Source organism: Thunnus maccoyii, chromosome 17 (genome assembly GCF_910596095.1).
Source record: "Thunnus maccoyii chromosome 17, fThuMac1.1, whole genome shotgun sequence".
NCBI classification, from domain to species: Eukaryota; Metazoa; Chordata; class Actinopteri; order Scombriformes; family Scombridae; genus Thunnus; species Thunnus maccoyii.
The window spans coordinates 13,319,522-13,342,832 of record NC_056549.1 but is presented as its reverse complement, the minus strand read 5'-3'; the positions used below and the strand labels follow the sequence as shown (position 1 = coordinate 13,342,832).

General features: G+C 39.7%; 1 protein-coding gene across 3 annotated transcripts in view; it reads left to right on the top strand.

The window, feature by feature from the left end:
• The window catches only part of LOC121882573 (A-kinase anchor protein 7-like), a 43,614-nt gene extending 33,290 nt beyond the window's left edge, over positions 1–10,324 (top strand). For 2 of the 3 annotated variants that reach the window (XM_042390919.1, XM_042390918.1), the window contains one exon: positions 7,045–10,324. In XM_042390919.1, coding sequence (XP_042246853.1) covers positions 7,045–7,259 — 215 coding nt within the window. In that variant the 3' untranslated portion in view covers positions 7,260–10,324. Of the gene's footprint in view, positions 1–2,230; positions 3,029–7,044 lie in introns of those variants that run through there. The other variant, XM_042390920.1, reaches the window with a different exon arrangement.
• Positions 10,325–23,311: the final 12,987 nt, after the last annotated feature.

Sequence of the window (23,311 nt, the reverse complement as noted above, 5' to 3'; positions counted from 1 at the left end):
CAGAGCAGAGCAGCGGTCAGGAGAAGACAGCCGAGCCAAACCGAGCGGAGCGGAGCAGCGACGCCGGGAATGAAATAAAACTAAAGCAGACACACAGTAGTTGTCACTTGATGTTTTACAGACTCACAGCTCGCTGACAGTATTCAGTCACAGTCATGAACACAGCATCTGCGCACCAACAACCGTTATGCCCTCCGAGTGACTATAAAACAGGACCGATTCAAGACAGAGGAAGAAAGGGTGTTAGAGAAGTGGAAGGAGAAAATAACAAGACCAAGAGTGGCGAATGCTAAATGCAAACATCACATAACTCACAGCGACAATGCTAACATGGTGATGTTTAGCAGGTATTAGTCTTAGTTTTGCATGTTAGCCTGCTAACCTTTGCTAATTAACAGAAAGTACAGCTGACACTGATAGAAATGTGATTCATTTTTGTGACTTTTCTTTAATAGTTTCTGATGTTTTATAGACCGAAACTAATAGATAAATTGTGAAATCCGTAGATTAATCGGTAAGGAAAATAAACGCTAGTGGCAGCTCTAGTTGTCATTCCCACAGCCACGCTGCTAGTGTGGCTAAATGTTTGGAGGGTCTTGATGAAGACGGAGGCACAAACAGAGCAAAGAAAACCTGGCATGCTATTGCTGTCAGACACTAACAGCATATCCTTGACTAAGCTCATTTCCACTATTGGTTTAACTAGAATTAACTACTTGGCTTGGCTTGTACTATATCAGCTGAGAGGGTTAGTTTGGCTGTATATGAATTAAGGAGGCAGAGACGGGAGTTAAATGAGATGCATACTTAGAAAGAAATTCAGCTCATTTCTTTTTGTCATTCATCAAATTTTAATGTTGTAGGTTCTTGGATAACTCCAGCCAAAAACACAGTCAACAAATTAGGGCAGTTAATCATGAAAGAGAGACACGCAGCGAGGCAAAGCAGAAAACATAACAGATTCATAGAGAGAGAGAGAGAGAGACTAAAAGGTTGAGGGAGATGAAACAAGTCAAACAGATGTGCGAGAAGAGGCCACTTAAAGACAAGAGCGAGTGAAGCCTGCCAAAAAAAGATGGAAGTCAGTACAACCTCCCGTGTTGTTAAAAGTTGAAGTGCCTGTCTGGTTCTCATCCCGTCACCATGACAACAACAGCTAGCAAAAAAAAAAAAAAAAAAAAAAAAGGTGGAGTGGGAAAAAAGGTTGAGATAAAGAGAGAGAGATGTTTGGAAAGACAGAAAGATGGAGGGAGTATGACAGGGAGGAGGCAGAAAGAGTAAGGGAGTAGAGGTGGAAGGATGCACAGTAAGCTGCAAGAATTTGTCAGTACACTGTGTGAGAAAGTGTGTGTGAGATACTGTTGGACGTGTGTGTGTGTGTGTGTGTGAGACAGATATTCTTGTGTCTGTCAGCCTCGTTGTTGTGGAATCTTTCTATCCACCATGTGAAAGGCTTATCAGTGACTCTCTTAAAGTGTATGTATGTGTGTGTATGTGGGTACATAGGGCAGCTTTATAGCCACCATAAAGACCTTTATTTTGTCAGGTCAGGATTGAACAGACTAATAGACATACTATTTCTCACACACACACCTCTTTAAAAGATAACAACATAAAACAGACCTTTGACAAGCAAGCAGAAGTCCATTTTTTTGCAGTTTTCAAGCTAATATTTGCTGGGTAAATGTCCACGAAAGCGGGAACTCTTGTCACTAATCTTCCCACGTTACAGTCATCCAGCAAATTCATTTTCTTAAGTGCTGCCTCGTCTGAAACGCTCTCAGAAAATTGTTTGCTTTTCTACCGCACTCATTTTTTATTAAAAGCATTTTTACAATATGCAGTCTTGTGTAATAAATTATGCTCTTTTGTCGGGCTTCCTTGCCTTGCTCATAACCCCCCAAAAAAGTGCACACCTGCACCCTATTTTTACACCGAAGTGTCTCGCAGCTTTTGGCAGTATGACAGTCAGCCGCTCCGGATAACAAAATTTCCTCATAATTTTCCTGCATCCATTTTAGTCCTGTAGCCAAGGGGTCCAGACCTAATCTTTAAAATCACTGCTGCTTTTCGCCAAAAGTATCTCCCTTGTGTTAACAGACAAAGAGGCTTTTATGACTGCGCTGCTACGTGAGAGTATGAAATCCACGGGACATCATAAATCCCACTTTTTTTTTTAATATATTTGTGTGTCTTTATTTAATATTTGCTGTTTGTGCTTGTGTTGCAGATTTGACTCCACTCCGTGCCAAACGTAAACCAAGTATGTGTCCTCCTCGTATCACGTGTCGACAATGAGACTCGGGAAGTTTAATTTAAAACCCAATCTATTCCTGATTACACGCTGAAATTGCATGAAATCTGATGTAATCGCTCAGAACAATCAAATCCATGCTGATCAATGATATAATTACTTCCTACAACTTCTGAACTACCATTGATTGTATTGAAAGATTACATAATCTGAACGCCTTCTTCTTCGAGACCTTATCTGAGGTGTTACTCACCTCGAGCATTATGTAAGTGATTATCATTATTTTATTGATTTGATTCCATTACAACTGATGCGATACAACAATCAGAGTCTGACTGATAAAACGGTATCTGCCCGTGTTTCCTCTCAACTGAGGCTGTTTTCATCCCTCATCTGTTTAAATCTAGTTAACCAAAACGGAAAGGTCTCTGGTTTAGGGCATTAGGGCAGGAAGTGATTAAGTCGACTGTCCATCCACCATGCAGTCTTGCCTTTATGGTCTCATGTGAGCGAGCACCCCCCCCCCCAGTGCCGTATTTTTCCTCGAGCAAAGCAGGCTTTAAGGGCGCTCTTCTGTAGCTGAGCCTGTTCTCTGACCTCTGATGTGGCACAAATACAAGAATTTACTTGGAGAAATCAATAGTGTCACATTATCATTCTTAGTTTTATAAGAAACTAAATCCAGGAGCTTGGGTCTGCAACCCGAAACATTTTGAATGCAGCACCAGTAATATTTGTTTATTAGGGACATTCTTCTCTTTGTGCTGTAAAAACTTCCTCCAATGAGTTATGTGTTAATAAAGTACTAAATCATACAAACAGCGTCGAACCCTTTAGTGACTGCTGGAGTTGTGATGATTTCAGCATACATAATGCTGAGTATAAAACCATGTAAAGCTGCAGATTTCTTTTACAATACCTAAAGTATCAACACTTCCTAAACTAAATCTTGCTTTTAATATCAAGGATTGATATAAAAAAAATGTCTTCCGTCTCATGTTAGATCACGTTGTAGGCACATGACGCTGCACTCTTCTTCCTTCTCTGCTGCTGCTGCTGTTGTGTGCCTGCATGCAGCTATGATCTCGTGAGTTCAGAGAATACAAACAATAAAGATACAGTTATACACCACTGAAACTTTCCTGCGTAGGAACTTGAACACGATTAAGTAGTTAAGAGAGAATAGTAAAAAAATAATGAAGTCAAAAGTCAAAGTAATGTTTGGCAAATCACTCAGCGGTAATGAAAAATGTGTTCAGAATACATTAACCTCCAAAATGATGCCAGCAGCGCACAAACTGCTCTTCTCTACATAATGCTACATTAGACACTCTTAATAGTAAAAAAGTATCAGTATCAATATCAGTGATTCTGGTCCTGGTATTACTTGATTTTGCATGTGAGCCAAATTTTGTAGGATACACATTGTGGCAGCATCCCAAGAGATGGCACATTGAGACTGTTATTTGATGTTGGCTTCACATTTTTCTTCTATTGATCATTCAAATTGTCAAAAAAGCAGATAAAGTAATATCAAAATTATAATATAGTTCTGTGAGACCAACAGTTGTAATCAGCTGGCAGTCACACCGAACTGGACTCAATTATTAATAACAAGCTGCAAAGTCAGCATGACCACGATGTCTCACATGTGCTGGGTCCATTTGTGTAATTGTAGAGGTGAGGACTGGTGCAAAAAAAAAAAAAGAGCTCTGAACATGATCTGATCATTACTGCCAGTTCCAGTTACTCTAAAATCGCCAACATAAACACGGACTCCACATACTAGTGTCTACAGTTTACCGAGAAATAGAATAAATTGAGTCAGCCGCAGTCCTGAGGGTAAAAATATCTTATCAAACAGCGGTCAAAGGTGAGAGTCACTCAGACTGACAGGCAGGCCGCAGATAATCAAATAGCATCTCGGTATAACAGCAGCAGGGCTTCTCAGAAAACACAACTCAATAAACCGTGAGTTAGATGTACTACAACAGTACAACACGCTGGGTTTAAATCAGTTTAGCAAAAGATAAAGTGATGCTGATGTGAACGCATGGTGACCGTGATTGGATGAATGAAGAGTATACATATGCCGCCCGGTGTGACCAATCCTGGTTTCTGTGTGGCATGCTGTGAGCAGGCTGGATATTTGGCATGAATAACATGAATACATAATGCCTGGTGTCAACAGAACAATCTGGTAGCGGTGGTGAAACGTTGCGGTGATACATACTCGTGACAGGGACTGTCAACCCAGCAGAACGCCCAGACGATGAAAGGGGAATCAAGTCGACACGGATTGTAGCCGTACTGATGACATACTGTATGTCACACATACTTTTTTTAAGTGGAAGGGGACTTAAAGAGTTCTTCTCCTGTGTCCACCCACACCTCCCTCAATCTGCATATATCAAGAGGAGGAGGACGAAGGAGAAGTGAATAACTATGACTCATGAGCTAACGGGCAAGTGCAGGTTGATATGAGCGGTGGGGTTAGCTAGTCGCCCCAAATCACATTTAATTGTAATAATTTATGTATACGCCCCCGATTTTCAATACGAGTCATCAAAAATACTATAACATGTAACAGAATGAGAAGAAAATCTAAAAATACTCAGATTTTTTTGTTAAAATGGATCTTGTAACAAGAGGTAACTGAACAATTAACACAGGGACACAGTATTAGAAATTAGAAAATGTATTTTTCACTGTTTTTTTAAGGAAAAAAGTTAATATGTAAAAAAAAAAAAACCCAAAAAAACTGATAAACAAAACCACAAAATAAAATGAAAAAACAGGAAGTGACACAGGGTTTGATTCTGACCACAGCAAAACCTTTATCATCCTCACTTTCTGTCTCACTCCTACTGTATCTGCTGCCTCCCTGTATAATGAATAATAGAGCGCCACGTTACTTTCAGATGTAAACAAACCTATGAGCTCAGCAGGATGTTTGCGGTATGGAAGATGAGGGATTTTGTGCTCGGCCATGGTATGAAATGTCGAGGTGGCTACAGTGTTTTTTTTTCCAACCGCTGCAGTAATCTTGTGTGTGTCAGACAGACTGGACGGTTGAGTGATTCTATATTACTCTCTCTCCCTCTCTCTGAATGGCTCAGTGTGGGCTGTCTATCTTACTGCCTGCACATCTAACTGTCTTTCTACATGAATTATTGACTTTCTGCCCTACTTTTTTTTTTTTTTTCTAACTGGCTTTATGTCTGTGTGACTCCCCGTCTATGCCACTGCCATTTTGTCTGTAGCAAAAGTAAAAGAGCTTTGTATGTCTCCCTCCAGGAGGTAGATTGAATTCAAAATTCATATATAGAAGAGTTGAGAGATGTCGTCTACCTCATCTGTTATTATCAACTAGATAACTGTCACATCTTGTCTATTGCCATCACATCTAATCTATTGTTGCTAGAGTCTGTGATCAGTGAATGAATATCTGCATTTATCAATGTCAGATTAATCATTATTTTCTGTTTTCATCTTGAATGTACTGGAATAAGAATGAAATCAGCCCTGCTATCATATAAAAAAAGACACCCAAACACCACAGGAAGAGGCTTAGAGCTGCAGTCAAATCCACACTGGTCTTTATGTCGTTAAAGGTCACTATAGTTAAGAATTTGAATGTGTCATCCCCGTCGCATACAGCAGAGCACAACCACCCAGGCTGCGCACGAACACAGTGAGAAATCATCGGTTGGATAATAGGGTTTGACTTCAAAATGTATGTATATTGTTGGAAATGGATTATTGTTCCTTTGAAGACAGACTGAAAATTGTACTCATATGTATCGTCTAAGCTCTTGAAAGGAAGTGAAAAGGGCATCAATTCACTGTAACACAACAAAGCTGTACTTTGATTTAAAGCTCCTAAAAGAACAAATTTCCAGCTCATTTTAAAAGACTGTGTCACTAAAGAAGATGTCACTAAAAGCCCCAAATGAATAAATGTACTCAAATGATTAATTAGGTATGATATTAAATGTAGATAATATCTCAGAGTGTTATTCTAGGCTCATATTGCTTCATTTACTTTAAAGCTGCTAAAGCAGCTAATCGTTTTCCCTGTGAACAATGGGTCAAATGGTCATGTGTAATGTGAAAGAGGTCACTTGTAATAACAAGCACAGAATTGTCAACAATCCCGCTGTTTCCTGCAGTTTAGCTTGTTTTTTTTGGCTTTATGGCCCATAACTTGACTGCCGCAGCAGGCAGCTGTTTTTCAGCAAAAAGCTCAGATAAACTGACTGTACACTGGCCAACATCAAACAGAAGACAAAGTTAGTGACTAGCTGGTGAACATTGTGGAGCATTTAACAGCAAAAGAGTCAGATATTTCCCTCGGGAGTCGGTGGTGACCAAAACAAAGCTAAAAGGAGATTTGATAATGGGCATGTATTCATCATATGGTCGGAAACACGACTCCAAATGAATGCTAACGTTTCTCAGTGTTTGCTGAATGTATAAATAAGCAACTGTTTGCTAAAACATTTTATAATGTTAGTGTTGTGTTTACAACTTGTTGCGTTGCCCCCAAGTGGCCAAAAAGTGAATTAATGCAAGTTTAAAGAAGAGATATTGAGAACGTCTAGGCTACTAATCGTGCTAGATCTGATCTCTTGGGTCTTTGGTTGTTTTTGGAAGGTTTTTGTTTTGTTTTGTTACATAAACTAAGTTTTCGGTGTGTTGTATTCGTGAGTGATGATGTACAGATGTATCGATGTGTTGAATATGATAATGTATATAATATTTGCTTTTGTTGTGCTTCTTCTACTCAGGTGGGCGTCGCCGGTCTGAGCCCGATGAGGCAGAGCTACTGAGGGTCAGCAAGCGATTGGTCGAAGACGCTGTCAATCGCGCCTTGCAACAATACAAACAGGAAACACTTCAAAATGGGGGCGGGCCTAACGCCACAGCAATGCAGCCCCCCGGAAACACTGAAGCAACAAATACGGACACTACAGCTAATTCCACCACAGACAACAGGAAGTGACATCATCGGACTGAGGCACTGAAGACTGACAAACCAGCCGCCCAGAAAACATCAGCCAGGCCTGGCTAAACCATGAGAAGAGTCAGTAAGCCCTGGGCTCAAAGCCTGAACCAGCCAACCAGTCAGCCCAGTATGCTGACTAGCTAGCCAGTCATGCTAGCTATCTGCCCACCTAACCTAGCTTGACACAGTGCTAGTTAAATAAAAAAAAATGTAGCTTGAGATCAACGCTAGGCGACCATCCCAAATAAGGCCAGCTAGCTAAGCCTGCTAGTTAACCCACAAACTCTGGTATTCGAGGATCCCAGGACACGTCCCTCGGTCCTCACTCAGCTGTGGGTCTGTGTTTGCACGTCAAACCCAGAAAACATATGTGAAGCACTCCTCTAGAGACACACGTAGGGTTCACTGTGACCTGTCACTTACAAACTGCCCTTTTAGAGTAACTGATATATAATGTTTTGTAGAGAATTTGATTTACTGTTTGGTTTATCCTCGAGGTAAAAAAACAAAAAAAAAGAAAAATGTCCTTTCTCCTTGACTTAGATGTTTCAGGTGAAGAAAATTCGTACTTCTCTTTGAGCATATGTTTTATTTGGGCAAACCAGCGCTGTCATCATCCACAAAAGATTACTCATCAGATGAAAAGAGCTGGTTTAAATGCCCGAGTCTGAGTCGTGACTGGTTGGATTCTTCAGACTTCAGTATGAACTACAGTGTGTTGGACTCGGTCTGTGTGAATTTTCGTTCTACCGGTTGTTATTTGCAGCGAGTTTGGGTTCAAAGCACTTTCAGTTCATTCACTTCAGGTAACTTCCAGGAATTTATTTAACTTTTTTCATAAGATGTCTGTCTGCATGCCAAACTGCAGTTCTGCCTGTTTTCTACATTTATAGAAAGTGATCTGGCCCCAGCAACGCTTTAAGTATCGTATATTACTGTTGTATTAACCAAGTGTGTCCTATAGAGGCAGCACTGAGACAATCATCAAATTAAGATAAATTCAATGATAAGCTCTGAATTAATTTTTTTGAAATAGAAACTAAGTGATACCAGCTTTTTGTTTGGGTCCACAAACACTCACTGGGAGACACCCTGCACATACTGACTGTGCATAAGTTTGGTTTCCCTTTATCACATGACTTTATCTCCACTAATAACACTAACTTTACAAGAGATGTCAGACACTAAATTGGGGATACTAAAAGTATAATAACACTGCTACAATACACTATGAGCTGCCAAGAACGCAGTTTTACTCCATTAATGCCGAAAACTCCATTAACGTCTCATTGAAAACAGATTTTTTCATGACTGGCTGTTTTTGCTGTAAGACACAGGCATTAAATTAATCACTAAGCTTCCTGTCTGATCATGCATAAATGTACTTTAATAATTATTAAGTTTTCCACATAATGTCACTTTTCTTCTGTGAATTGAATTTAAAGCAGCAGCAGCAGCAGACCGCACAGATGATCCATTCATTAATTCTGTGGGTTTTCTGTACAGTCGTCTTAAAGTCTGCAACAGGCTCAGTGTTTATTGGGAGTATTTATGCTGACTAGTTGTACTGTACATGTAAGAGCAGTTAAAGCCAAGCCGACGGCGGACGCTGTCATTCGGATGGTGATGCTGATGTCGGGGAGGTTAACTTAAGACAATCGCTGCTGTCGGCTGAAAACCCTCCGGCTCTTAATTTCAGTGTCTTCCATCTTTTTTTTTTTTCTTCTTCTTCTTCTTCTTCTTTTTTTTTTTTTTGTCAAACTTGAAAATGAAATTGGCCTTTTGTGCACTGGGTTTGACCCCACAGCTCATACATCTATTCAAGCCATTCACTAAACACACGGGCATCATTGTGAAATTAAGGGAGATTGTCTGGATTTGTTAAAAAAAAAAAAAAAAAAACGTGACTTCCTGAAGATGAGGTTTTCAACTGACAGCAAGATGATGATACAGCTGATGAAGGTGATTGGTTTACGCTGAAATTAAATGTTATTTTATCCTTTTTTTTCCTTTTTTTTTAAACTATTTATTTGCTTTGCTGTTGAAGCTGAATGGCTTCCCTGTTTGAGAAATGAATTTTATGTGAAAAAAAACATTAATTTGAAATGAGAGTAAGAACACTCATTCTGCATTTGAAGGTGAAAAAAAAAGCACAAAATTCTGAATTTCTGTTTTTATTTGTCTTTTTGTTTCAATTTTCAGAGAGCAGGTTAAATATATACAAGCTGTTAAAATCCAATCACCTCTGTACAAAGTGGCCTTCAGTCACTAAGAAACAGTTTGATGTGATTTTTGTTTTCCTGTAAGTGCTCATGGTGACAATGCATAGGTGACATTTTTTTAGCCAACGTGGCTGATTTGAGTGATGATGGCTCATTGTGCTGTGAGATTTTGCCAAAGTCTCTTAAATGTTATCCTGCGGCTAAAGAGTTGGATTCTTGAGTTAAATGTAAAAAAAAAAAACATCCACCATATAACAGAATTTATGTTATTTCTGATATAAGTTAAATGAGTTTCTGTGTACATGAACAGAGACACAGAGACTCAGATTTTCAGCCTCATGAGGTTTGTTTCCCTCTAGTGCGAACAGATGTGCTCTCATCCCTGTGAAACCCACTTAAGTGCTGCCACTGTGGGCTCATTGAAATGTCAATAACAAAGGTGAATTCTGTTTTAAGGTGGACTTTGAACATTTTCGTTTTGATCTTTTACTGTCACCGGATCCTTAATCTCCTTAAAATCCCCTTTAATACACAAGTTGTCCTGTTGGCCTGTATGGTTAGTGTGTTCATCTGTCTGTGAGAGAGTGTGTGTATGTGTGTGTGTGTGTGTGTGTGAGTTCACACAGTGTGTCTGTGGGATGTTTGATCAGTGGTTCCCCAGAGAAATTCTTGTCTCTATCAATCATGACGACTAGGAGCTGTGTGTGTGTGTGTGTGTGTGTCTTTTCTGTTTGTCTTTCCATTGGTCCGTGTGTATGTCGGAACGTGTGGCTGCGTTGTTTGTACCGTGTTGTATATCTTGTTCTGCCATGTTTGAACAATAAAACCAGGATATGAGATTCAAAACCAATATCCTTCTCTGTCTCCTGATTCCAGTGTGAGTGTTCATGTATGTGCAGATTGTGTGTGTTTATGTGTAGTATATCTATGTTTATATCAAGAAGGACATTATTTTAAGGTTGCTATACATTGCAAAAGATCTTCAACTCAATATTATAAGGCTCATGAAGAAATGTTATTGAACAGTGTCCAACAGGACTGCATTATTATTTGTTATTATGTTTCTCTAAACGTGAAACCTAAATGCCAAACACCAATTATTATGGAAAAGTTTCTTTCTAAAATGTCATATCCATTTTGTGGGGGGAAAGGCAAGACTTTAAATTCATCAGGCGTTATTTAAAAAAGAACTGTTTTATAAGCCTTAACTTAAATGTGCAGTATTTGAATGCTGGCAGTGTGAATAATAGCAGTTCAAATTATACATTTCAACATGTTCATCAAGAATTTAAAACCCACTGCTTCTAAAAAAAATCAATAGATGTTAAATTTTTTTAAAAGTCTGATAATATTATATTTTTTTTCTTATTTAGATGCAAAAATCCCATGAAAAGACAAAAAACAGCAATGAATTGATCCTACTAACAAGTATTGCCTGTAGTAAAATCCTCTTAACTCCACTATGCCACACCATCATTGTCAATAAACTATGATAAACATATCAGTAACCATAGCGTTGCACTGGGTGACATGTTGCTTTATTACTATGAACATGGGTGTTGTAGTTTATTTGAGTCAATCCCACACACACCTTCTTACTGCCATAAATACTCACCGTTGCACCAAATCTGTGGCTGAAATAGTCCCCCAACAAACGCACTATTTACACCTGTTTGCTAAAAACGACAGTGTGCAGCTGTTAAAGAGAAATATTCATCCCTTTTTTCAACATTAAAATACATTTGTGATGTGTTTTTAAAGAATTACATCTTCAGTAGGAGTGAACAGGCTTGACCAGCAAGTTGAAAAAGTACCGAGAGACGAATTAACACCTTGTTGGTTTTTGGGGCTTTTTATGGCACTTGCAACATAGAAACTATATAAAAAATACCAGCTGGAGTCTTTAAGAGTTGAACCTTTGGTGCTCTTTTGTTAACCTTTGCAAAGCTATGAAGCCCTTCCCACACACGTGCCTGATTAGGCCTCTTAAAGACTGTGTGGGTGGACACAGACTGCTTGGGTGACATAATTTTTACTCTTCTATTACACCACACACTATTAATTTTTATTGTATATGGACTTTGTTGACACACAGTAATTCTGCTCAACTTCAATCAGAGCAGAGGTCTGAATGTACAAAGGCCCCTTCATAAACAGATGATTCACTTTACCTGATTAGACCTCGTCTCAGGACAGACTGTGCGTGATTGTCACTGTTGCATTAGACCTTATCATTCTTGCCGGCACGTGGAGTCCGTACTGTATCAGCCAGAAAAGACTAAAAGCATCTGTAAGCAAAGTCATGACTCCTAACGAACAGCAGGAGGCAGATGGGTGGACAGTTAGTTAATGCAGAAATGATTTCAATTCAGCATAATAATGAGACATTTGACAAACGATAATGACCTTCCCTCTGCTGACATTCAGGAGGTTTAAAGCAGACGCAGTGAAGGAAGCCTCACATCTGTCTCAATGGCAGCAGAGAGACTGAACTGACGCTCTGCTGTTTTTTTTTTTTTTTGGTATTTTAGCTTTCCAACATCAACATTACCTTTAAATATATGAAGTCAGTTTGAGCTCTCGTGAAACGAGGTCACCAGGGTGTGAGACCCTGCCAGCTCTGTTGTTTCACAGCTTCCCTCCTAATGTGAGAATCTGTTGAACTGCACTGAGTAACGCCGCATAGCTGATACTGTGATTAGTCATCAGCTGATCTGTACAGTGTGATATAGTGCTGTGATGGTGCAGATTCAACGTGATTCATAACTACTCGCCGAGCATTAACAGCTTGCCAAGAAGAGACAGGGCTGATGGGTGGATGGATGGGTGAAGGGCACATTTGTAATCACCTGTCCAACATGATTGACTCATTTTACACTCGTCCTCTTGGAGTTTGATCTTCAGCTGTCCCTGAGTCACACCTTTATCTGCTGAATTAACGTCATACGGAGGAATTGGCAGCAAAATTACAACAGATTTCATGTGGCAGGAACGCTCTCCACTTGGAAAATGTCTTCATTTGAACATCAAGAATTGTATATCTCAATAACTTTCATTTAATTTAGTGGGCTGATTGAGCCTGAGGCCACAAAACTGTTTACTACCGTAGATACTGAATTGGTTCCCCTAATCTGGAAATGTACACCAGTATACTAATTTAATTAATATGTGACTAATGGATGTAGGGAGCTGCTATCCCAACTCTAATTAGCTCGTCTCATGCAAGTTGTCAGTCTCTCATACCTGCTGTGTCTCATCATGAACGGAAATCATCCATGATACTAGTGCTGAATATTTATAGGACCTGTGACAGGAGGATGATATCTTCTTCTTGAGAGCAAAAACTGTCTGAGTATATACTTAAGTACTTGGGGGAATATTTCAAGTCCTTCACTGTCAATTTAAGCTTGAACAACATACCATCTTCTTGTTTTCTGCACAGTACGAACAGCAGACAAGTTCTCCTTTACACCTCTTTCCCACGGTTGTGTATCATCATTCCCCTCCAATATATCTATCATGTCAGCGAGCTGAGTCTGGGATCAATAAGCCAGTTAGGTTCAGTCAGGCAGGAAAAATGAGGAAGTCCAAGCACAAAAAAGGGGGCATTTCACCGATTTTACACATGCAGGTCAGTTTGTTGTTTACTACAATATGAGGAGTAATTCTCAGCCTGTGAGAACAGTTGTATAATGTCTTCTGTGGCTCTGGAAGGACATTTCTAAAGTCTGAGATAATAATATGGATGTGTTAAGAGAGCTGGATACGTCATCCCAGTGTAAAGTCTGTGGGCCGAGCAGGAACTAAGGGGCGAGGCCAGCGGGAGAAACACTACTGCCCATATCCAGTGGGCCGCAAAACACAGAAGCTAGAAAACTTTTTGGGCTTACAATGAATTTTCACTCAAGTGAACAGGCGCCATCTTTGAGTCCTGGAAAATAAGCCTGATGATGTTTTTTAGCTTGAGACTTCACGTTTTTAACAGAAAGCCTGTGTTGCAGTACAAACATGCCCCAATAAAGAGCTGCATTATGGGAAATGTAGGATCCACAGTTTTGGCGGATCCCTTTAATTTTCACACAATCTGACATTCAGACATTTGCATATAATGCATACTAGTCATAGTAAGTTTTGTAGTTTTTATAGTTAGTAGTATGATTTTAGTTAGTATTTCTGGTTTTCTTTCTGTTTTATTGGTATTTTTGTATGTAGCCACTGAGATGACCCACTATTGTGATTGTTATTGAGCTTTGGGGAGATTTTTAGAATAAAACAACAAAACAAAACAAAAAAGCAACTAAACTTGGCCAGTGTCCACATACAGCCCTGTGCTCCTGGTGTGTGCTCTGTGTGTGTGTGTGTGTACGTGTGTGCATGTGCGTGTGTGTGTTTGTGAACTCTCTGAAGCCCAAAGGGTTGTTCTCTGCTTTTGCTCTGAAGAACAAATATCCTCTTCTTCTTTTTTTCCCTTTTTTTACCCTCTTTTCTCTTTCTATTTCCATCTCAGTTCATGCCACCATCTGCCTTACCGAGTACACATATCTGTGTGTGCGTGTGTGTGTGTGTTTGTTATTTCTGGCCAGCTCACTATACTCATCACCTCACGGATCTCACTTTTTCCTCCTATTTCAATCGACAGCAGCATACAGTAAGTGCCAAATCCGCACACACATGCATCTTAATAATAATAGAATTTGAAAATAGAGACCATCTCACCGAGGCCGTGGGCTGAGAGCTGGCAATTATCACAATAATAATTTTAAGAAATTGAAGGGCATGCAGAGGGAGGGGGAGGTAGAGGGAGCAATTATTTGCGGTGAAGAGCCTGTGCTGCAAGGTGACTCAAGCATGACTAGAATATGAACAAGCTAAACCCCCCGCCTCCCTCCGCTCATCCACATACAGATACACAGAATCTATTAGGAAAAACGATGCTCGCTCTCTGTCATACAGCAAGGAAAGCAGAAATTACGGCCTTCTTTTAACGCTTGTAGGAGCGCACATGACTTGCATTTGTTTAGCTACTGAGCTGAATAATTACAGCCAGAGTGACATTGGAATTTTTTTTTATATACAACATTTAAAACAGTTTATCCAAGCTATCACTGTTTCTCTCTTCAGGAATGATAATTTAAAATCACATTTGAACGCTGAAGTAAACACAAAGAAAAACTAATGGAGTGCAAAGTGAGAAAACCTGTCAAATAAACAATGTATTAAGAAACTGAAGTCTTAGTCTTAGACTTAACATATAGAACATGTGATCGTCTTACAGGATGCATCGTTATAATCAAAACTATCCCAATTAGTAACAATTAAGTGCAACTTCCTCAACATAAAAATGCTGCTTACACATTTTTTTATATGTATATTTCTTTAAAGTTTTGACATTAACTTTCCTGAATACTTCTGTGCGTAGACACGTCCCTCCTATTCACTCACATTTTACTACATTTTACAGTTCTACAAATTTACAACAATTTGCTGCCTGCTGCTGTGATAAACTGTCACCTCACACACTACACAGTATAATAAACAATGTGCTTGACAAACTGAAATACCACTTTCCAAATTACCTCAAGCACCATTTTCTGTTAATTTGCTGAGATAAACACCTGCTGTCAGGTGGGTTTAAAACACAAGCACCGATTCACGGTGTGCAAAATCACGCTTGAGTGCGGAGAGTGCGACATGAAAAGAGTGGTAGTTATAGAAATGTGAACTGTATCATGAGAGAAACAAAAAGAGTAAAACAGTGGAGAGAAATTAAAAAGACTATTAAAGTAAAGCGGCGTGTAAATGTAGATAAATGATCCCGATTGTGAGCTGAGCAGACATCAATGATGTTTCCTCTGTGGAAGCAACCTGGAGATTCAATCAGCTTTAGTGATGACACAGACACAGTTGGTGCCGTCTGCTCTTCGCGCAGCCTGGTAATCAGCTCATTTTTCTTCACAGACTCAGTGGACCAACACTAACACACAATACACATCAGCAGTCCTTTATAAATAAACACACAATAAATTAAGTGTGAAAAAGGCTCACCAGTGGGCCAAAGTACAAATGTGAGTATTGACGGGCAGCCTTCATTTTTAATGAGTTGAATTTCCAGACAGTAAAAGGCTGTTTTTGAACTATGTTGTGTGAGTGGGCAGCAGGCTACATTGTAGTCTGGTAGAGGAGTAAATAAAGGAGTGAGCGGGGTGACAGAGGGGTCAGGAGTTTGTCTTTTTGTCTGAGCTGTTGTTCTAAACTGTTACGGAGGACGTGAAGATGCTCTCACTGTTAAACACTGGAGGAGGAGGTTCTGACTGAGTGTGTGAGGAAAGTCAACTTTGGTTGAATTGTTTTTATGTGTGCCAAGAAATGTCAGTGATGGTTGTTTGTTTCCTGTGGATGAATAAAAAAGGGTTTTGCACACACTGACTTATGTCACTTTAAAGCACTTTAAAGCAGTTACGTACAGTCGATTCTTTTATGCAGCCAGATGGACAGACACACATTTTCTGTTTGACATGATAGATGGACTGCACTTATATAGCGACTTCCTACCTTAACGGACAAAGCGATTTACAATTTTTGCCTCTTATTCACCCACTCACATACAAATGGTGGCAAAGCTGCCATGCAAGGTGTTGTCCTGACCATCGGGAGCAACTTGGGGTTCAGTGTCTTGCTCAGGGACACTTTGACACATGGTTAGGAAGAGCTGGGGATCGAACTGCCGATTCTGAGCCACAGCCTAATTAGCTTCCCCAACTTCAGGATATGTCCAGTGATATTCTATATTTTGCTTATATCAACAAATCCCATGAAAAAGACCAAAAGTCAACAATGAATTGACCCTGCATTTTTTTTCAGTAATAGCAATTCAAGATGTTTGCATTCTGTAATTAAATTATATACAGTAGTTTATCTTTGTTACCGGCTACGTCGCCTTTCCTGCATGAGATTCAAATTGCCATGTACAATACAGCAGGAAACAATGCATGTATATGGCGGATGAAGAAATTATTCATAAGTTTCATAACTCCCTGCTAAACTTGTTTTTCCTTTTTTGTGCGTGCAGGCTAAACAAGTTAATTAGTGAGCTTTAGAGGTGCCAGTAGGCAGATTTTAGTGTCTATCTAGATTCATTCAAGACCTGTGACGTCAGAAAATCAAACCTACTGAATGAAACACACTACAAGCAAACGCTGTGAGGAGAATCATGTGATGTGAATCTGGCAGTTTCTTGCGTCGAAAAAGCTGCAGGTCAGCAGACAACTCTTGAGTGTCGGAGTTTCCTACAAGCACTGAATCCACCGACAAGGTTGAGTTTTGAAACGTTCCCTGTGGCTGCATCACGAAAACACGATAACACTGAAAGAATAATTAAAAGGATTATATTTACACTGTGAGCGATATCTTATTTGGTCGTTTTCATGGCATTGTCTGGAGGGTAGAAAATATCAGGTTTATAATAAATTGGTGAAAAAGTTTGATTTTGCTTGTGTGTGTTTGTCATTAAAGGAAAATGGTGACAAACAAAGAGGAAGCTGAGGATTTATTGATGGTTCATTTTCACTTCTCATTGTCTGTCAAAGATGTATCTGATAGCCTCTTATCTGTCTTTCCAGCCTCAAATAGAGATTTATGTTGACTCTGTGTTAATATCCGCTGCAATTTACACTGCAGGGAAATGTCACCGCACATTGTGTGTGCTGTTATTGACCGGGCATGTCTGTGGGTGTGAATGAGAAGCAGAAACACCACAAATTAAAAACACACATTGTTGTCAGTCCCTCACGAAACACAAAACTGATTTCTGAGGAAATATTTTTGATTCTGTTTGATCCTGTTTTTATGCAAATGGAGTCTTAACCAAATTTGGTTTACTTTATACAGGGATGAAAGATTTGATCTGCTTTGCCTCAATCAGGGAAAAAAAAGTCCCTGAAGTCAGCAAATCTTCTAGATCCATAAAAGCTGCTCAAATATTTTGTCCTTATTAGTGAGACACACACAATTGCAAATGTACCCAAACATTCCCACCCACGCAGCACACAGACATACTAAGTATTACTGTAGCAAATATCAGCTCCTATCTAACTGTTGACACTGTAGAAGAAACTTCCAAAGCCGCAAATGAGCAGAGGGCACGCACAAAGAAATGTTTACCAGAGTCCAGGCTGCTACACACACACACACACACACACCAGCTGCACTGAGGCTCCAACAGACGCAAAAACTCTTCTGAAAAGACAAATACACCCCACTCAGCCTGTGAAATACTGTAACTTCAGGCTTTGTTTGTGGCTAAAAGACAGTAAGACTCTCCACACAGAGGAGATGCAGATTTTGTTTTGTTTTGTGTCGTAGATACTTCATGTCACACTGATTTATTCTGTCTAATCTTCTCTGAGCAATTTCCATTGTTCAAAATGTTCAGTTCGTCCTTGAGCAGCAGCTGTATTAACCTAGAACTTCACCTAGCAACAGAACCTTAATCATCACTGATGAAGATTTCACTGTTTGCTACCGTCTTGCCACGCACACACATGCTGCTGAGCAGGTGGGACAACTTCAATGTGAATTTAAAGCTTTACTATGTTGTATCAAAGATGTGGCGCTACTGTTGTAAGTTATGAGGTCAAGTATCATGCTGTGGAAAGGGTTGGAAAGCGACCACTGGAGCTGTGTTACAGCCGCAGCCGGAGAGGTTTTGCAGCATCACTCGATGAGCGGTGAGGATCAGCAGAAAGAACGGAGACAGAACTGAAAACTTTAGTAAACCTGACTCTGTTTTCTCACAGAATATTATATCAGACTTTGCCAACGCTGAATACAGAACAGCACATCAGCGACTGTGTGTTATCTGTAGCTTATGCAGCTGCATCCAGCTTGAGCAAAATTAGCTCTCAGTTCCTTGTCGTCCATAGCGATAAAAGAAAGCGCATTTGGTTGCAGTTTTACACCCCTCCGTCCACATTTGTCTCCCAAACCAAGTTGAATTTGAGACTGCAGACGGAGGTTATTTGACTGTCCACTGGCAGCATTCTGGCTTGTGTGCAGCTCTCAGTAAATTTGCACTGATCAGCATGACTAGCTCCAGTGTGCCGTTATGATTCTTGCACACCGGTACGATATAACTCAACCTGACGAGGAAAAGCATTTTGTAAATGAAAATAAGCCTCAGTAAAGAGATATAACGCTGCTCATGCTAACTTGTCTCTGCTAACCAGCCGCTCTGCTGGGAAACGTCTTCATTGCAAACACACCATCAGTAGATTTGGATGGGACTGCGCGTGCAATGCATTTTGGTTGTTGTAGGATTTGCCCTTTAGAGTGATATGGAGAATCTACAGCCTTTTTCTCAGTTTTATCCTGTCATAGGGCATCAATTTAAAAAAATAATTGCACATTTCTACTATATAGGTGACCTAGTTTTAAGAAATCATCATATTCAGAGTGGTGAAGTTCCTCTTTAAAGAAAGTAAAATGTCACTTACTGTTTGTAGATCTGCCAGTGTAAAGTGTATGGACAGACAGACAAGTTTAGACCTTCTCTGGTTTTCCTTCAGATTTGATTTAATGTACAGTTTTTCCAGCAGCAACACGGGACTGAAAACTGCAGAAAGGTATTCTCTATGTAATGATTTTGACGTTTCGGAAAGCAGCAGCAGCTCTAATCAGCTTGAGACACGCTGGTGGCAATCAGTGATCCGCAGAGCAGAAAACGGTTTAAACTAGCGAACAGCTGCAAAGTGCATTTGTCACAAATGACAGATTTCTGTCGCTGCTTTGCATATTCAGTGTTTCCACAGTGAAAAATAGTCTAATGGAATCTGTAATAGTCCAGTTAGAAAAAGAATATTTAATATTTTCATGTGACTGGACCGAGTTATAAAGACATTACACAGTGTTCCTTTGCCGTTCAGTACAATATGTAACAAACAAGAATACTGTAAGCTGAGGTTGTTATTAGATAAAGTCTATTTTTTTTCTGCAATTACTTAAAATCTTCATTGCTTGATTTTGATTTATATATATTAGGATCAGCGTCTGGTAATTTTTTTAAAAATGTAACTTACTTTAAATTATATAATAGTTATGTGTCATCTAATTAACATTTCTTGAATTATTTCATTTGATTAGATGTAATCATTTAATTCAACTACTTCAATTACTTAATTAATGCATTTAATTTAATTTTTACTTAATCATTTAATATCATATGGCTTGATCAATCAATCAATTCAATTTTTAAAATTGTAATAATTCAGGGTTATTGATTTGGCCCGTTCACACACAATCAGAACAATCACAATTCACTGTTACATATTTCATGTGAGTTTAGTGAAACTTGTTGAACAACTTGATGTTCTTTTTGTCCTGTGTCTGTCCTCCACAGTGAGATACTGTGTTGTTAATGTTAATTACGTCAGTAATTGCTTCCTCTCTGGTATCATTAGACTCCATCCGGCATTCTACAAATAAACAAACACATATACTTATGTGCTTAATTTGAAGATGAATCCCTGCATCTTAATCTGATTTCTTCTCAGATTTAAGTGCATTTCCAACATGGAACACCCAACACCTTCTTCTTTCACTTCTGTCAATCTATCACTCTCCTCTCTGCTCCTCTTCCCTTCACTTCTCACCTCTGTTCTTCCCTTCATCACTCCTCTCTGCTCCTTGTCAAAGAAATAAGATCGTCAGACAAGATTCAGAACGATAAGGTTAAAAGATCTTCTCACACACACACACACACACATTTCAAATCAGAGAAGCAGGCAAACACCAGGGACACACTCACTTCCCCCCAAATGCACCCGGTCACCATGGCAACCGCAGATGATGAAATGGAGTGCTCTGTGTCTGTGTTTGTGCATGTGTGTTTAGCTCAGACCTTCCCATTTAGCAGTAACTGAATGTGAAAGAAGGACGGAGGAAAGACTGTTTGTGACTACAGCACTGAGTTTACAAGGCGGCGTGGCTTATTGTGTTTGTGTGTGTGTGTGTGTGTGTGTGAGAGAGAGAGAGAGAGAGAGAGAGAGAGAGAGAGAGAAACAAAAAAGGGCAAAGAAACAATCTCTGTTTACAAGTAAACATTTCACCACTAAGTGTAACTGAGGCTTTTGAACTGCCACTTTTAAAACTGTACCTCTGTGAATGCAACACAAAGTACAGCTGAGGGGGGTGTCATATGTTTTGCAGGTATATGGTCATAAATCAAAGTATTGGACCAAAATGAAATGTTTACCTGATTAAAAGTCAGGAAATTACAATACATTTTTTCCTCTAGGGTCCTTGAATACCTTTGGCAAATTTCACAGCTGATCCACCCAATATCATTAAGATATTTCAGTCTGAACCACAAATGTCAACCTCATGATTGGTGCTTGAGGAAAAAGACATTAGGATTAATCGTGTGGAGACGATGAACATCTGCACAAAATTTCATGACAATCCATCCAATAGTGTTTGAGATATTTCAGTCTGGACCAAAGTGGTGGAGTGACACTGCCATGCTGCTAGTGCAACTAAAAAATACATAAATGCCAAGTATGATGTTGTCCTGATTGCACAACTTTCAATCCTGCATGTTTGGCTTGATGTGATATGGCAAATTACTATATTTTTCCTTACTAGACTATATCTAATGTACAAACAATAAATACACTTTATTTATTCAGGGAAGTTTCACTGAGAACTGTGCTCTGACTACACAGATACACATATTATCACCTGGCAGCTGCTCAGTACAACTGCAGTCTGACCTGCTAGTCACCGAGCAGCTCCACTGAAGCAGACGGAGCTGATGCTTTTAAATTTTTTATGATGGTTAGCTAGGATGATGGGTGTGGACTTTTATGTACTGTATATGTTCCTGACATGTATTTAGTTGTTTCTACATAAAATCGAAAGTGGAAAACACAGATAACAATTAAATTAAGAACGTATCTGTTGCTGAAATTTGAACCACAACTCTAAAGGAGGAGGTTCAAGTTATAGGAGCGGAGCAGAAGTGATTTGTGAATCTGGAATCGATCCAAGATGACGCACTGACGCTGCATACTGGTCCGTGTACAGCTCATGAGCCTATATGCCGCCGTGCTAAATTTAAACCGGGGCTTCCCACGCAACGCCAGCAGAGCTGAAACAGCAACACACATATGTAAGGAAAGCTTTACTCAACCAGACTGCGATATGAAACTCCCTGTGAATCCACAGGGCTACATGTTGCCACATTTAATTTAGGGCCACAGAGTTTAATGGGTAAGTCACAGGCCCAACAGCACATACTCTGACCTACATCTCACAGGCCTTGCGAGGTCATGTGATGACTCATACATACACAAACGCATACACACATAAAGAACAATTAAACGCCCTAAGTATTCCTACATGACATTAGTTGTGATGTGATTAAGTCACGGATGACCTGGTATAAATTAAACTTTAATGAAGAGGAATAATGATGTGTCATGTCTGGAAAACTAAAATCAATATATCTCAACGTGCTCTCCCCTCAAGACACAGGCAAGGACAACTAAGACCTGAATTTGCACCGTCGTCACGATGGAAATCACAAGAGATGCTCAGGTCTCTAATGTAATTAGTTAACAGCTTGCATAATGTTCATGTAATTCAATTACAGCTGACCTGATGAAGATGTAATGTAATTGGGAGTGGGTAAAACAGGACTGATTGATTACTGGTCATAACCTTATTGTTTTCTTCCTCTATGTGAGCTAAGCATTTCATCAGGATTCAAATGTTGAGGAGAATAAGAGCAACCTTCAGCAGAGTTAGACTTCAGCCTCACTAAGGATTTTTCCAAGGTGAGGTGTGATAAGGAAAGGAGGCGTGAAGACATTTGCTTGAACGAAACCGGAAAATGAGTCATCCTGGCTCTGAGATGCTGTGAAACAAACCTAATCTTTCCACGTGAGAAAACATTGTAAACATGATTTATGATTGTTGGAAGAACTTACAGAGCAACTTAACATCAGCCACAAATCATATTTTTTACCGACCTCCAGGGGTTGAACTTCTCGCCTTGCTTCAGTGAGGTAAAAGTGTACTCTGAGGAGGGGACGGGGGACGGGGGGGGGGGGGGTCAGTACACTGTGACATCACTGCTGCTCCATTTGGCCGTGACAGCGCACTGTTTCTTGTGTAACAGCAAGGCATAAAGAGGCAGGGGGTATGATGTTCAATCTATATCAGCTGATAACTACTCCTCCCTCACTGAAAAATCCAGAATCTATGAATATGAATATATCATTTTTCATTTCAAAAGTTTAACTGTTGGACAAAAGTTGTCTCCTACTTCACTGTAAAGTCCATTCTCAGTGTTTGTGCACTGGTGGCTTCAAGTTTCCACATTGCTCTTGGGTAAGTTGCATACTGGACCTGGACCAAATTGTTATTATGTCACAAATCTTGCTCATGGCTACACAACTCTTCAACTCAGATCTAAGGTGAGCACAGAAAAACTTTCCACTTTTAGCAGACGGATGTGAAAACAGCCTTCTAGGCAAGTCTGAATACTGACTGAGTCACTATTACACCAAACCATCATCAATGCTTCAATTCTCCAGCTCGCTATAAGGACCCAAAGGCACCACTTTAATTATTTGATTCACTGACCCAACAAATATACCACTCGGATTTGGAGTAAAGTCCTTCTCTCACCATTAGTTTCATTGCCAATTGTCAAATGGCAAAAATCTCAGATTCAACTGCCAAATTCTAAAGTGTTCTTGGCTCAAAGCTGGGCTTTCTACCAAATTGAATGGATATCTGTTCAGATGTTTTTCAGATATCCTCATGGCA